General features: G+C 39.9%; 1 protein-coding gene across 2 annotated transcripts in view; it reads right to left on the bottom strand.

Annotated features, from left to right (window-relative positions):
- The window catches only part of zswim7 (zinc finger, SWIM-type containing 7), a 28,140-nt gene extending 15,317 nt beyond the window's left edge, over positions 1-12,823 (bottom strand). Inside the window, exons 1-5 of one of the 2 annotated variants that reach the window (XM_054754065.1) lie at positions 12,640-12,823; positions 8,857-8,878; positions 8,265-8,367; positions 1,222-1,326; positions 39-224 (exon numbers count right to left, since the gene is read on the bottom strand). In XM_054754065.1, the coding sequence (XP_054610040.1) occupies positions 114-224; positions 1,222-1,326; positions 8,265-8,367; positions 8,857-8,878; positions 12,640-12,715 (417 nt within the window). In that variant the 5' untranslated portion in view covers positions 12,716-12,823 and the 3' untranslated portion in view covers positions 39-113. The remainder of the gene's footprint in view (positions 1-38; positions 225-1,221; positions 1,327-8,264; positions 8,368-8,856; positions 8,879-12,639) is intronic. The other variant, XM_054754064.1, reaches the window with a different exon arrangement.
- Between the last annotated feature and the right edge of the window lie 3,398 nt (positions 12,824-16,221).

Genomic DNA, 16,221 nt, shown 5'->3' with positions numbered 1-16,221 from the left:
AAGCAATGTGCGTGTGCTCCTGTCCTCTCAACACTGACCTGCAGCATCAGCATCACCATCATCCGCCAATCTCCACATCACCCTGCGGGGGCCACAGAGGCCAAAGTGGCCATTCACAGTGATGAAGTCCCACTGAGCAGCGCGCTCATCTGCTGATCCGACACACTATGCATGTGAGTCACACCCATGGCCTCAGACAGGTACACAGCCAGGATGTGTTTGCACTGCAATGAAAGAGACACAGCGGCCTTCAGGACGCAAGACCTCCAGCAAAATAACCTCATGTGACCGTGTATTGAGTGTATTGATCCATTTTAATGCCTGGTACCACTGAAGGTGCATTTGTTTTGACAAATAGAATGATGATAACAAATATACAGTAGCTCATAAGAGTTTCATTTAAGAGCTGCTATCTAGCAACTTCCATGCTTTTCTTGATGATAACCAAAATCACTTCATTTCTTACATGAATAGAGCTATTTTTGTTGTCATTGTTAAATAGAACAATAACAAAAGGTACCTTTAGTTGTGTCAGGCATTCAAATGAACAAGAAAGTGAAGAAACAAGGGTGCTCTAATCATTTTTTCCATGACCGTGTATGTCTATTTACTATAGTTAGCAGTAAGATATTTGCAAACAAGAGTGTGCCTCCGCCGACCTGTTTGTCAGAGAACTGAGGATTGGGTCAGAGTGGAGTCAGCAGAAGCCCTAGAGACAACAAAATGGCTCCAGCAGATGTCATGGTCAAGCTCACAGTCTCACACGCTTGATGCTGCCTTATTTCACTGTTTAATGACTTCTCTTGGCTCCATCTAAAACCTACTTAAGTTTGTTTGTGTAGTCACAGAGCGACATCCTTTTTTCTCACTTCTAGTGTCATCCTCCATCCAAATAAGTCTTCTGCTAAGAGGAGGAGCGGTGATGGCTTGCTTGCAGGTATTTCAAGCTACACTTGCAGGGGATACTGCCAACACCCTTGACACAAATTTGACCTGACCACAATAAATCTGTTATGCACATTTAAAATTCTGCTATATCTTACTACATACTGTAGCTGTGTGTGTGCGTGTGTGTGTGTGCGCGCACACCTATAAAGACATCCATGTGAGTCTATAATAAACAGATTGCCACACGATATTCATTGCATGCGCATTCCGCTGTTGAGTTCAGGAACGTGATTGTGTTTGACTGTGAGATGCGTCGGTGTGCACAAGACTCACCAGCAGGCCTTCGTTTCTCCGCAGCACCGTGTAGGCGAAGGCTGGGCAGGGGCAGTAGTGGCAGGACGGGAAGCAGGCGTACAGACGTCCAGAGCCTCCGGTGACCTGCAACAGCAAACATATGCAATGAAATCAATGAAATGAAAAGAAATGAAACTCTACACTCTATTTAATTGGAGTGCATTGGCCGTGTTTGGAGGCTGACAATTGCACATAGAGAAGTTGAGGATCAGTAAACACTTGGTGTGGAAAGACAGGAAGATAAACACATTTTATTGCTTCCCAGTGGCCCCCAAAGACAAAGAATGTCTGAATATAGAGCTGAAACATTATCTGAAAAAAGGAGTGATGGTTCCTTGGCTTACACTGGACTCCATTAGAACACAGACACTTTCTACTCTTTTACAACCAATAATCTGAGTTACTGTTTCTATCCTGTATATACTTATTCATGTGCTGTTGTCCCGTTCCATTGTTTACAACAGTAGAGTATTTATTTCTTCATGTTCAGCCACCTCCTTTACTCTTGTTGCTTCATTGCCAACCCACTGCTCCAATGTCACTGCCATGACCCATTATGGTAATACGTACATAGATAATTCTGATTTGGTGACTTGGCATTAAACCTAGATCTGCTTGTGCCACATGTCATAATGTTTTATGTTTTACTAATAACTACTTCTATCTTATTTTTACACTTGTGTGACACTTCATGGTGTTCAAATGTTACTGTAGTGTTAGTTGTATCTGTCCCACCGTACTTCCACATTGAGAGGAGAAATGAGTATTATTTAAACATACCTACCGTACATCACTGGAGATGTAAAAAAAGAAAAAAGAAAAAGATCCTGGGTTGTCTCATTTGAACGAATGGTTTAATCCAGGGGTGTGCAAACTTCTTCCAGTGAGGGCCACATAGTGAAAAATGAAAAGATGCAACGTTGCCACTTTGCTCTTTTCCAAAGCAACACATGTCAATATGCTAACAATGCACATCAGCTTTGTCAAACAGCTGAAAAAGCCTATTATTTGTACCAACTTCGCTCTTTGCTCTTTTTTATTTTCCAAATATTTAAACTTTCTTCTTAAATAATCTTCATCAATTTTTTTCTCAGAATATTATGACGTTCTTCCCATAATATTTCAACTTTATTCCCATTATTTTGTAACTGTTTCCACAATCTCATTTTCCAAAAATGACAACTTTATTTTGTTCTGTTCCTTTCTCATACTTCCATCCATCCATTTTCTATACCGCTTCTCCTCATTAAGGTCGCGGGTGCATGCTGGACTTTGGGCGAGAGGCGAGGTACACCCTGGACTGGTGTCCAGCCAATGGCAGGGCACATATCGACAACCAATCACATTCATACCTATGGACAATTTAGAGTCTCCAATGAAGCTAACATGCATGTTTTTGGAATGTGGGAGGAAACCGGAGTACCCAGAGAAAACCCCCCCCCACACACGGGGAGAACATACAAACTCCACACAGAAATGCCCAAGGGAGAATCCAACCCAATCTTCCCAATCTCCAGACTGTTACTGTGTTGGGCAACATGCTAACCACTAGACCACCGTGCCCCTTTCTCATACTTTATACTTTATATATATATATATATACTTTATATTATGACTTATTATATTACAAAAAGATCATTTTTACAAATATTTCAAACTTATGTGACTAAGATGACGTTATTCTTCCTGCTAATATTCGCCTACGTTGTTCTTGTAAAATGATGACTTTTTCTTCATTCCATTACAACTTTTTTCTCAAAATGTTTTGACTTTATTCTTGCAAAACACTGCTAATTGTTTATTTTTTTCTTGATTTCTTGTTAAATTATATTTTCAGAATGAGCCATGACCACACTTTGGACACCCCCGGCTTAATCAAATGTCAAAATGGTGGCTGGAAAGTGAATAACTGCCACAGGTTTTAGGTTGCCTCTGCTGACCTCATCAGCTCTTTAGTTACTTGGCAGAGATGAGGGACAAATGATGATTAAACATGAAGTACCTACAGGTACTTGTTTAATGACCGCCTGTCAGTGGACTCTTTCAAGTGTCTGCTTCGGACAGTGATTTAAATCCTGCCCTTGTTCACATGACCAAGACGACATTAAGCCTGTGGATTAGCTTGACACTCTAATGAGAAGCTGAAGCAGGCTCCATTATTCTCCAGGGCTTTCATAAATTACCTTCCCCGGTGACCTACACTGGCATAAACACCTCGTTTGTCCAACATGACACCGCATTATAAATTAGGCACCGAAAAACCAATGACATGGACTTAAGAGACCTCGCTGTCCAAGAACAGAGCAGTGTGCAGAGCAGGATGCTGCTAGAAGCATAAAAGTGTGGAACAAAGCCAGGAAGTGGTAGAAAAAGAGATGCAGTGGTTGAAAGCCACTTCAGATGCAGGGCTGTGTTTGTTAAATGGCAGCGTCAAGCATCACGAGGCTTTGCTAGCCCTCATCAAGTCCTCTGCCTGGCAGAAATCCAGGCCTCCTTGGGAACGCCGCAGCAAGTGCTGCCATTCAGTCGCTGCAGAGGGAACAGTGAGAGTTCAAGCCTTACTGAAGCTCCGGCTTTGTCCTTGCCTGAAAACCTGGCTCTCACGAGAATATTTCTTGGGAAGCCATCGTGAGTCCAAGAGCCAGGAGGTTGGACGGACCTCTGTCCACAGGATCCGCAACACACACAGGGCTTCAAGGAAATTTAAAGCTCTTGGGGAGTCACCGTGATACACACAGGGCCTGCGGTGTGTGTCAACATCCTGCACTTTTGCATCACATAAACGTGTTTCTACCAAGAGAAACATGCAGCATTTTCTCAGTGAGCAAACGGGATGACTGGACCCTAGAGGGTGGTTTGAAGTTCTATGGAAACAGAGCACAGAGCATGGTTTCCTACTGGATTCCTGGCAGCCAGGACCCATGCGGGTGGTGGAGGCGTGGTCATTCTCAAGCCTATCCCACTTAATTGGTGGACTACTCACCACTCTGTCACAAAAGTCACACAGAGACAACCATTCACACACTTTAGTGTCTTAAATAAACCTCAAAAGCATTGTTTGGACGTGTCCAGAGTAACCAGAGAAAAGCCAATGAAACACGTCTTATGCCTAGGTCAAAACCGGACGTACCATTTTTAGGCCGTGAGATTTTTGGCATTCCCCAAATCTCTGCACTCTTTGTCCTTTCTGGAGAACATAGTCGTGGTGACCATGAAGGAGTAACATCTTGACACGCATGGAGGACGTCTGAAATATCTAAAAGTGCATTGTATTTGTATTTTAGTTAATTTAACCATTTAAATATGCATTATTTCGGACTAATAATAGGCTGCGGTCAAACACCAACCAGCGGTAGTTTATTCATTTATTACAGGATTTGCTCAAATGCTGTCAATGTTCAAAAATGTGCTCTTCACTTGAGTTTAATATGCAAAGAAAGCACACTTTGTTAGATTTTTTGAAATCATGTGCTTTTTTGGGGATAAGCTTACAAGCTGATGGAATGTTATTAAAAAAATAAGAAACTTTGTGAAAAAGCTGGTGAGAAATCAGGCAACGATCACAAAAAAAGCCCATGAGATCCTGGGACTGATATATTATATATCTTTTCGATGATTATAGCTAGCAAAGATAATAAACACCCAAAATTCATTAGTCACACTCTAATCAGACCATTAAATGCAAAGGCCTCCTCATTTATTTGTACAATAAGAATTTCAACCACAAGAAACATGCTCAATATACTCCTCCCTTGCGACAATACAAACACAACACATCAACTAAGAAACAAACTAACTTGAACTGATGAATGGGCGCATGAACACACTAACTGAACAAAGGAACAAATAAAGATATTAACTAACAAGCAAATCAACCAAAACTAACAATAAACAAAGAAGCCTCGTACAGTCTACAACTGTAATAATTCATCCATCAGTTCATCTATTATCCAAATAATCAACAACAATTTTGATATTCGATTAAGCGTTTTTGGATGTACAGTAAAAATGTAAATATATAAAAACAAGCTTGAGATTCATCGACTAAGAAAATAATTGTTAGTTACGAAGACTAATAAAGTGCACAAATGAACCAGGAAAGTGATGAACAAGCAACTAAGGAGTAAATGAACCAACACAAGAAGAATTGAACTAAATACAAAAGATATGAACAAACAACTCGATGCATGTCAGCAACATCATACATCTGGACTTAATTCATAGTCTTCATTTACTCATCAGTGTCTCCGCTCCTAACATTGCCAATGAAAAGGTCAATGAATGTTTGCAACAGACAAGGTGATTGGAATGTCACACGTTCTCATGCGTTATTCATTTCCTCCGAGGAGACAAGAAGCTGCATTATTACGGCAACACGAAAACTATTTGGTGCCACAGCTGGATGACAGGAAATGACAAAGAATAATAAAAGAACAGGCCGAGTTATCAGCACGTAACATTTGCACATTTGCAAACGCTCCAGTAAGACGAATGGAAACTTGAACTTCTGAAGAGGTCCAAAGGAAAAAAAAAAAACATTTGAAGCGACTCAGAAGCGAACAGAGCAGGCTACTGTAAAAAAAACAACAACAACTAGTCTGCAGAATCGAGTGCCAAAAAAACCCAAAGCATCTACACCAGCAGTTCCCAAACTTGTACCCCATGTACCCCCTACTGCTGCACAAACACAAACACAAAACACAAACCATTGAAACATGAAACATGATGAAACAGTTTCAATAATTTTATAGTAAGTAATGCTGGTTCACAAATTTGTAACGTTTGGTCAAATTTGGATCAAAGTTTTCCATGAGCACTGCTAACTAGATAAGATGTGAATTTCTCTTGGAGATGAAAAAGATTCAAAGATTTGCCCAAGTGTTTATTGTCTTGTGCACAGGAAAGAAACACGTTTCCTTGTACAATGAAATTCTTACTTTGCTGCCCAATCAGAATACCAACATAAAAATGGTATAAGTAGTATAAGAATAGTACAAAAATAGTGTAAAAATAGATAAGCCGGATGTTGGGATTCTTCCCTTTGAATGGGTTGAACTTGAGCTTCACTTTTGTCCATTTTGTTAGGCACTAATTGTTTTTCGTTTTAATTCACGTGACAATTGGCATACCCCACTTTGAGAACCCAGGCACACGTTGGTGAACAATGGATCGTGATTCTTTTAGAGTTGGGGCACTATAGACAGAATATGACTGGAGAATCCTCTAATCATCTTTATTGTGTGTGCGGGGGTGTGCTTTATTTTCGGACAGAACGATGAACAACTCTTATCTGGCTCCTTCCTTCCTCTAATAGGCACAGCGCGCTGTATGCGATTGAGGCATTCGAGAGCACCGCATATTACTGAGTGTTTGATGAATCTGTGCTGTTTCAAAAAAAAAAAAAGAATATAGCTGCAAAACGTTGCCAACAACGGAACTTTGATGAAGAAGGTGAAAAACTATTGAATTCCTAAAAGAAGTTGTAGCAAAGTACGGAGGTAGCGTTCGTTATGATAGGATTGCAATGTCACGGTAGGAACTTCCGAGTGTGCCGACACCGTCAGACAGACCTGCGATGACGAGGAAACATTTCTTGATTTAGCTGCATTGTATTTTGCTCTTCCTCCCATCTACCTAGTTATTTTCCAAAACCTGAAGGAGTTTACAGGAACTTTGGGTTACGATGACCCTACGCAGTGTTTGCGCCATTCCTTTGGGGAGCGCACTAGGGTGTAAGCATTACATGGATAATCTTAAATGCACCCAGAGACTGCTTCAAAGCCACAGACTGGGAGGTGCTGCTGAGCCCCCAGGATGGTTGACACACTGCTTGACGGATGACCTGAACTTCTATCCTCATAACAAAGCTGGGGTGACACAACAAGTCAAGGGTGTCCTCAACAGGAAGAAGGTGGCTTGTAGGAACAGGACAGAGAGGCAATAAATAACAGCCCAGCAGGAGGTGAAGCGCCGTCTAAAGGAAGCCAAAGACTCCTACAGGAAAAAGGTGGAGCAGAAGCTGGAGGAGAACAACATGAGGGAGTTCAGAAAAAAATAAAAACAGGTGAATAATTAGGACGCCCTGGATAAACTGACATGTGCACGTATGCGCGTGTTTGCATGTCTGCTCGTCGCTCTGTGCCACACGGACTGAATGACAAGAGGGATCACTTTTTTTCTATAGTGGAATGAACGGAGAGAGTGAGACCTCATCATCTCATTCAGCCTCTTTGTGGAGGCAGGGTTACTAGCTTCTACCCTAATACCCTAACAGCAGTTAGCTTAGTTAGCCAGCATACACATGAATGACGGCACAAAAGCGAATGCCACAGCCACAGTGTGGGAATATTTCGGTTTTAGACAGAATGAACAAGGTGAGCACATGAACACCGATGACCGACACGGAGTTTCCCAGTTTCTCAACTGGGAAAATAATACTACCGATGGAGGTGCTCGAGCAGCAGAGCCTTTGTCCCGACAGTCAACGATTACGGAGGCGTTTGGTCGGTAAATATTAACAAAACAGTGCAAAATGGTGTGCGCTCACAAACAGCGTCGCTAGCTACGTTGTAAAAACATACGTACAGGCAACGTCTGTTCAAGCTAATGTGGCACACAGGCACACCGTACCCTATACTTGACTACCATCTAGTGGTGCAAATGTGAATTCATGAAAAAAACGGTCTCAAAACATATTGCTGATAATATCGAATACCAACTATAATTTGTAGCACAATTATTAAGCAGCAAAATGTGTTATTATGACAGGCCTAAATATGACAGCAGGTTTTCTATGCCACAACTATAAAAACATTCCATTTATTAATATTGAATCCTGCGTTGCAGAAACGAGTCAAAACAACGAGCTTTAGATGAATCGACGAAGAAGATGATCGCCAGTTGCAGCGCTAATGGTCTCATAATGGAGTTATGAACAGTGAAGAACAGGTGAGTCACTAAGAGCGCTGTTGCACGCGTTTGTGGACTGTCATTAGAAAGACGTGAGGAGATGCATGACAGACCTGGAAGGTCTTGCGTCCACTGGCCGATGACAGACAGGTGACTGAGTGCTGCTCAACCAGATCCAAAGCTTGTACGGCACAGGGCCCAAAAACAAACCTCAGCCTGAAAGACATTAAAACCCCATTTTAAGAGAGACAGGCATCATGTCTTTGTGAATGGACACGTATCAATCCATCCATCCATCGACTTGCGGCTGACAGCATGTAAATCAATACACTAAATCTGCACTTCAACAAAACATAAAAGTAGTAAAAGGCCATCTTCTTCTGTCTTAGAATTCATTGTCATAAAAAGTAGTGATATTCGTGTCATTTACCACGATGACAAAGACAGGATGTGGCTGCTTACCCAGACAACACCCCTACGCTGGAAAATGTCTCACTGGAGAAAGAAGCTGCAAGACTTTGCATCTGACGTGTCCATTTGGGCAAACGTGTTCTGTAACCTCCCTCACTAGTCTTCCTAACTGTGTCTCTTCATACTTCATATGTCTACTAGGAGTAAATGACACTCCAACAGGGGTGGATGACCATAACATCATACATAAACTAAAGCTATGTAAACATTAGCATACAAAAGTATATTACTTACGCAATCAGTAAGTCATCAGGAACTGCAAAAAAAGTACAAATACAATGAAATACAATGAAATACATTCATGTGCAATTCCTATGATCACAGTTGTTTAGCATGCAAGTTGAGAATGCTAGTAGTACTGTAGAAACAATGATTATGGTGCATGATACGTAAAGTTCCGTTTTTCTTTTTAATCAACATCGCTAACTACCTCTCAGGATGTCCACTAACAGTTCAGGGATTATTAAAAACAATGTTATGACATTTACGTTACATAAGGGTACCTATTGTTGGTAAACACTGTTCACCTTTCTGACAAGGGTACTTAGCACTGATCTGTATTATATATCTGGATAGCTCATTGGCGATGGCTTGTGAAGCCATACGGCCGCCATATCGCAAGAAACACTTCTCGGACAAGCTTTTGCATTCGTGGTGAATTTCTTTTATTCATTCGGATTGGACACAAATTTTGCGTTAAGATGCCTGCATGTGCAGCTATTAACTGCACAAATCGCCAGTTCAAAGGCTGTGGACGAACATTTCACGTGTAAGTATGATTGAAATGTAGATTTATGATTGATAATTTAAGGGTTTTGCACTGTCCATCTCTCAGATATTTTCGATCGTGTAAAATTCCTCTGATTAAATGTATGTCCAGAATTGATACGTTTATATAGCTCTATAATAGCTAAGAGGACATTTACGTACATTTTTTGTTATATCATGATATATGTATTTCTTTAAGGGACGAAGGTTGCGTTATTGAAGGAATGGGAGAATCTCAGTGCTTCCATGATGCTTACCAGGCATTGTATACAGTGCAGTTAGCAAGCCAGTTTGCATACAATTGACCCAGCATGACCCTTCATTTGGATAAACAACTATTTATTTATTTTTTTTTGCTGCTGAATGACTGACATAAAAGGATTCATTCGTATATGTTCTGGAAAATAATATTACTGAACATGCATACCGGTATGTTTGAGATTGCAAACAACGTATTGTCTTACCCAAAGCATATGGTTTTGTTCCAGTGTTGTTCTTTCTGTGTGTGTGTTGGTGTATGTGTTTATGGTTATTACACATTATGGTTATCACATATTATTCCTGTGTTTTTTGTTCAAATATCAATCAATCAATCAATCAATCAATCAATCAATCAATCAATCAGTTTATTTATATAGCGCTTTACAATAGCCCACGGGCTCCCAAAGTGCTTTATAATAAGCCGATACATAAAACATGAACACAAAGTAAACACAGAATAAAAACTCTAAGAAAATGCATCAGTGCTGCAGAGTGTTAAAAGCCTTTAAAAGTACATAAAATGGGAGTCAACAAGAACTAAATATGCATAAAATGAACATAAATACAAGACCGCCCTAGTCGGTGTTGAACGCCTGTCTAAATAAATGAGTTTTCAATTTCGATTTAAAAAGGCCGACTTCAGTAGTGGTGCGAATATCAGTGGGCAGTTTGTTCCACAGTCTGGGAGCAGCGACGGAGAAACAGCGTTCGCCCCACTGTTTGTATTTTGCCCATGGGACTTCCAACAGAAGCTGTCCCGAGGAACGCAGGGCCCTGCCGTGATTGCGGATAGTTAAAAGCTCCGACAGGTACGACGGAGCAAGGCCGTTAATGGCATTAAAAACAAATACTAAAATGTTAAAATCGATTCTAAAGCAAACTGGAAGCCAGTGGAGTGATGACAGCACCGGGGTGATGTGCTCAAGTCTGGGCGTGTTTGTTAAAAACCGGGCAGCAGCGTTCTGGACCAGCTGCAGACGCGAAATTGAGGTCTGGCTCAGGCCAACGTAAAGTGCGTTGCAGTAGTCCAGTCTTGTGCTGATGAAAGCATGGATCGCTTTCTCAAGATCCTGCTGACCTAAAAAAGGCTTCACTTTAGCCAGAAGACGAAGCTGAAAGAAGCTCGTCCTAATGACAGAGCTAATCTGTTTGTCGAATTTGAGTCCACTATCGAATATGACCCCAAGATTTTTGACATCAGGTTTAAAAAAGGGGGCCAGAGAGCCGAAGTTCGCTGCAACAGTGTGCAACGTTGGTGACATACCAAATAAAATACACTCTGTTATGCTGTCATTTAAATGTAAAAAGTTCCGATCCAGCCACTGCTTTACATCGGTAATACAATCGAGCAGTCGAGTGGGAGCAGTATTGTCAGTGGGTCTAATAGGCAGATATATCTGCAGGTCATCAGCATAGAGATGAAAAGACAAATTGTGTCTTTCCAAAATTGAACCCAGGGGTAATAAATACAGAGAAAAAAGAACAGGGCCAAGGATGGATCCCTGTGGCACCCCGCACGAGAGGGACGCATGGGAGGAGCAGAGGTCACCGATCATAACGGAGAAGCTCCTATTAGTCAGGTATGACCTAAACCACTGGAGAGCAATGCCTTGGATACCGACACAGCGCTCTAGGCGGGATACCAGGACTGCATGGTCAACTGTATCAAAGGCCGCTGTGAGGTCCAGCAGCACCAACACAGCGGGATTCCCAGCATCAACAGACAGGGCAATGTCGTTGTGCACCTTTAACAGCGCCGACTCAGTGCTATGTCGGGATCTAAAACCAGACTGGAATTTATCAAGAACAGAATTCATCTCTAGGAAAGTTTGTAACTGAGTAAAAACAACTTTTTCTAAAACCTTTGAAAGAAAGGGCAAATGTGAGACAGGCCTAAAATTGGACAGCACAGAGGGGTCGAGATGAGGTTTTTTTAGGAGGGGTCTAACCACAGCATGTTTGAAGGCAGCTGGGACAGATCCTAAGTTAAGACAGGTGTTTATAAAAAACAAGCAAACTTGACCCAACAGAATTAAAAACCTCTAAAAATATATTTCTATATCAGAAAAGAGGTTATTTCTATTTCGTAACACAAACAAAAAACATCTGAAAAAAATCAGCAAAATGTTAAATGCTTTTAAAACTTGTCCATAGTCACTCTCTTTTATGATTCATATTTTGTACAGACGAGAGCGTAGTGAATTGTATGAAAGTAAGAAAAAAAAGTAAAGGACCATGACCATGGATTTTAGTGGAAAAGGGGATGGGATATGCAGTTAAAATGAAAATCTCTTTCTAGAGGAGTAAAACTATGCATTGCTATAGGGGAGTGCTGAGCCAGGGTGCACAGTAGAATTTTGTCCCAAAGGCAATGAGAATTGGAAGGGGGAAAAGTACATTTAATATAGCCAAAAGATAGAGAATAACGTATCAAATCGTTTTTAAGGGACGAAGGTTCCGTTAGTTGAAGGAATGGGAGAATCTCCCGCTTTTTAATGTAAAATATAGATGTTCTGCGAGCCTCTTCATCTGCTTTGTACACTATGTACGCTGTGCCAATGTAGTCGTGATGTGAGTAGTAAGATGGCGTCTCTTTGGCTTCAGCAGCTTGCACGGCGGCGTGCGACGTATGAGCTATCCAGAGAAATTATACAGATCAGTGGTACTTAGAGACAGTTGCACTCAAACGTTTTTTTTTTCTTCTATTTTTTTAGTTGCACTCAAACGTCTTCAGCCTCCGCTCTCGTCTGTGTGCGAAACAGCAGCGCCACCTAGCCACAAAACGTCAAACAACAGCTTGCTGTAAAAGACGGGTAAAAGTGTATTTTATCATTTATCGTTGAATGAAAGAAGAGCAGGCGCATCATCATTACTGGTATTATGTTCCCCATTAAACAAGCGTAACCACTTAGCCACTTGTGCTAACACCTTTATACATAACAGAGCAGGATTTAATAACAACTCATCTCAATGCATCTCTCGTCTTACTTTGAGTTGTTTCCTGGTATGTTTTATGGATATCTCGCAAGAGCTGCTCCGCTACGGCAGGTAACACGGCGCGCATTTCTTCACGCTAGAACGTTGTTTTCACGGAAGTCTTCTTCCTCTTCGGTTTTATGGCAGTTGGCATCCATTACTTTGGTTTGTTAGCGCCCCCTTTCAGCTGTGTCTTAGCTGCAGTCACAACCTCTTCTTCTTCTTCTTCTTCTTTTAGTTTAATGGCGGGTTGCAACCATGACTTGAAAAGGTGCATACCGCCACCTACTGTACCTGAGTATGTAACATGGGCCATATACAGTATCTTACTTTATGCTATCTTAGATAGTGAGGAGACTACTTATACTACTACTAATAATAATCCTAATAATAATACTTATATAATACTATATATTACTATATAATACTATATAATATAATACTAAAATATTCTAATACTTATCTATATTCTATTATATAATCCTGTGTCCTTCAAATATTCTATCACTGCCCTCTGTATATCTCTTTCCCCCTCCCCACCTGTTCCTAATATACCCTCAATGCTCCATTCCCTTCCTATCTTCTTAATTCTTTTCCTTAACGTTACACGTTCTTCCCTATATCTCTTGCAGTGTAGTAATATGTGTTCTACGTTCTCTATACTTTTGCATTCCATACATACTTTTGATTTACATTTCCCTATCAAAAACATCTTGTCATTTAACCCGGTGTGATTGAGCCTCATCCTAGTTAACACTATTTCCTCTTTTCTGTTTTTTCTCTTCACCCCTTGTGTGCTGATAGATTTTTGTACTTTATAATACTTTCTCCCGCTACTACCCTCATCCCACCTATTTTGCCATTTCTCCATTATTTGTTTTTTGATTATTGCCTTTACTTCGCCTTTACCAGCAGGTATATCTATCATTTCATTCCTTCTAATTCCCATTTTAGCCATTTTATCTGCCACCTCATTCCCCTCCACCCCTACATGTGCAGGCACCCAGCAAAATCTTATGTCTATTTTTAACATATGTAGTTGGAATAAGTTTTGATGTATTTCTAATAATAAATCCTCTCGACTTGATTCCATATTTTTAATACTATATAATGCTGCCAGAGAGTCCACACAGCATACCACTCTATCTGGTTTTATTTCCTCTATCCATTGCAAGCCTATAATAATTGCCATCATTTCTGCTGTATAAACCGATAGCTGGTCAGGTACTCTTTTAATGATGCTATAATTCATTGTTGGTACATAAATTCCAATCCCCACCTTCCCTTCTTCGCTTTTTGATCCATCTGTATACATATCTAAGTAACCATAATATTTGTTTTTAATATATTGACTTGCCTTATGTCCTTTTTCATTATCTTTCCATTTATTTTTTAACTCTGTTATATGTATATCTACTTCAGGTTTCGGAAATAGCCAGATAGGAATATTGCTTATGGGTGTAGAATTATTAATATGTATATTTTTTATGTTATATTTATCTATTTTATCTTTAATTACCCACCCAAAGCTATTACTTTTAGTTGTATTATACTCCCAACATTCCTCTATCACATTCTTGGCCAGATGTCCATGCCTACATCCTTTAAGTCTACTCCAGTATGTTAACATAAGTTGATCTCTTCTCAGGTCATACGGTACTTCTCCTAACTCAACCTGCATTGCTTTAATTGGTGTTGATATGATTGCACCTGTACATATCCTAAATGCTTTGTGAATATTTCTTTCTATTTTCATTAAATGTGTTTTAGCTGCAGCTCCATATACAAAACTTCCATAATCTATATTTGCTCTCATCAAAGCTCTATATATATATATTAGTGACTGTTTATCTGCTCCCCACTCCTTACCTGTAACAGCTCTCATTAAGTTTATTATCCTCTTACATTTCTCTTCTACCTTTTCCACATGGGTCTTCCATGTGCCTTTCTGATCTAGCCACATACCAAGATATTTAAAATGATCTACTTTTATCATGTTTTGTCCATATAGCATCAGGTTCTGATTTTTTATGCCTTTTTTCCGGGTAATCGTCATGTAACATGTTTTATTGGGTGATAGCTTAAATCCCCAGTCATATGACCATTGTTCTATCTTCTTTATTGCTTCCTTCATTTTACTTGTCACATTTATAGAATCTCGTCCCCTTGCCCAAATCACTCCATCATCTGCATATAGGGCCGACCCAATCCTTCTATCCAGATTCATGAATATATCATTTATCATTATGTTAAACAAAACTGGGCTAATTACACTCCCCTGTGGTATACCATTTGCTATACTGTATTCTTCTGACATCTCTGATCCTACTTTAACTTTGAACTTTCTGTTCGATATGAAATCAAGGACCCAGTTATAGAACCTACCTCTAATTCCCATCCTATTCATCTTAATCAATAAACCCTCCCGCCACATGGAATCATAAGCCTTTTCAATATCAAAGAATACAATATTCATCAACTCTTTCATTTTAAAGGTTTTCTCTATTTCATTACTTACTCTAACTACAGCATCCATTGTTGATCGTCCTTTTCTAAACCCACACTGATAAGTTGTAAGTAACTCTCGACTTTCAAGGAAATAGTTAAGTCTTCTGACTAGAACTTTCTCCATCCATTTGCATAGATGTGATGTAAGAGCAATAGGTCGATAATTCACAGGGTGTTTTGGATCCTTACCGGGTTTATTAAATGGTAAAATTAATGCACTTTTCCATTGCTTTGGTATTATCCCTTCTTCCCATATTTTGTTAAATAAATCTAATATTTTTCCCAACATATTTTCTGGTAGATTCTGGAACATAATATAACTCAATTGGTCTTCTCCTGTTGCAGTATCTTTACTTTTATTTAATACTATTAGCAATTCATTGATATTAATTTCAACATCCATCACACTCTCCTCACTATCCTGTTTTAGTAACACATCCCTATTCTTTTTTATCATCCTCTCCTTCCCTCGTCTATGATTTTCATCCAGATGGTCTCCACTATGCACCCCTGCAAACTTTTTCCCCAGCACATTTGCTTTTTCTTTATCAGTCACATACATTGTTCCCTTATCTTCTAATATAGGTATTTTAGTAAACACGTTTTTCCCACTCATCTTCTTTAACATTGACCATACATCTCCTATCTTAATTTCCCTTCCTATGGCAGAGCAATAATCCCTCCATGCGTTTTGTTTACTGTTTTTAATTACTCTTCGGGCTATAGCTTTTTTCCTCTGATAATTTATTACATTTTCTTGGCTGAGGTTCTTCCTTAACCTTCTTAATGCGCAATTTCTTTCTTTTACAGCTGTTGTGCACTTTTCATTCCACCATGGAACCATTTTCCTTTCCCCTCCAATTGACTTACACGGTATACTTTTCATTGCTGCCTCTATTATCTTATTTGTGATCTTAACTGTGCATTCCTCTATGCCACCTTCCATTGATATTGAATTTGCTGCTTTACTACATTCCTCCCTGAATTTTCTCCAATCCGCTTTTGAAAAGCACCACTTTTTATGTCTGTGTCTTTCTTTGATATCTACTTCTGCGTTTATTGTACAACTTATCGGAAAATGGTCAC

This window comes from Dunckerocampus dactyliophorus, chromosome 16 (genome assembly GCF_027744805.1).
Source record: "Dunckerocampus dactyliophorus isolate RoL2022-P2 chromosome 16, RoL_Ddac_1.1, whole genome shotgun sequence".
Taxonomy (NCBI): Eukaryota; Metazoa; Chordata; class Actinopteri; order Syngnathiformes; family Syngnathidae; genus Dunckerocampus; species Dunckerocampus dactyliophorus.
The sequence above is the reverse complement of the archived record's forward strand: the minus strand, read 5'-3'. Positions and strand labels throughout refer to the sequence as shown.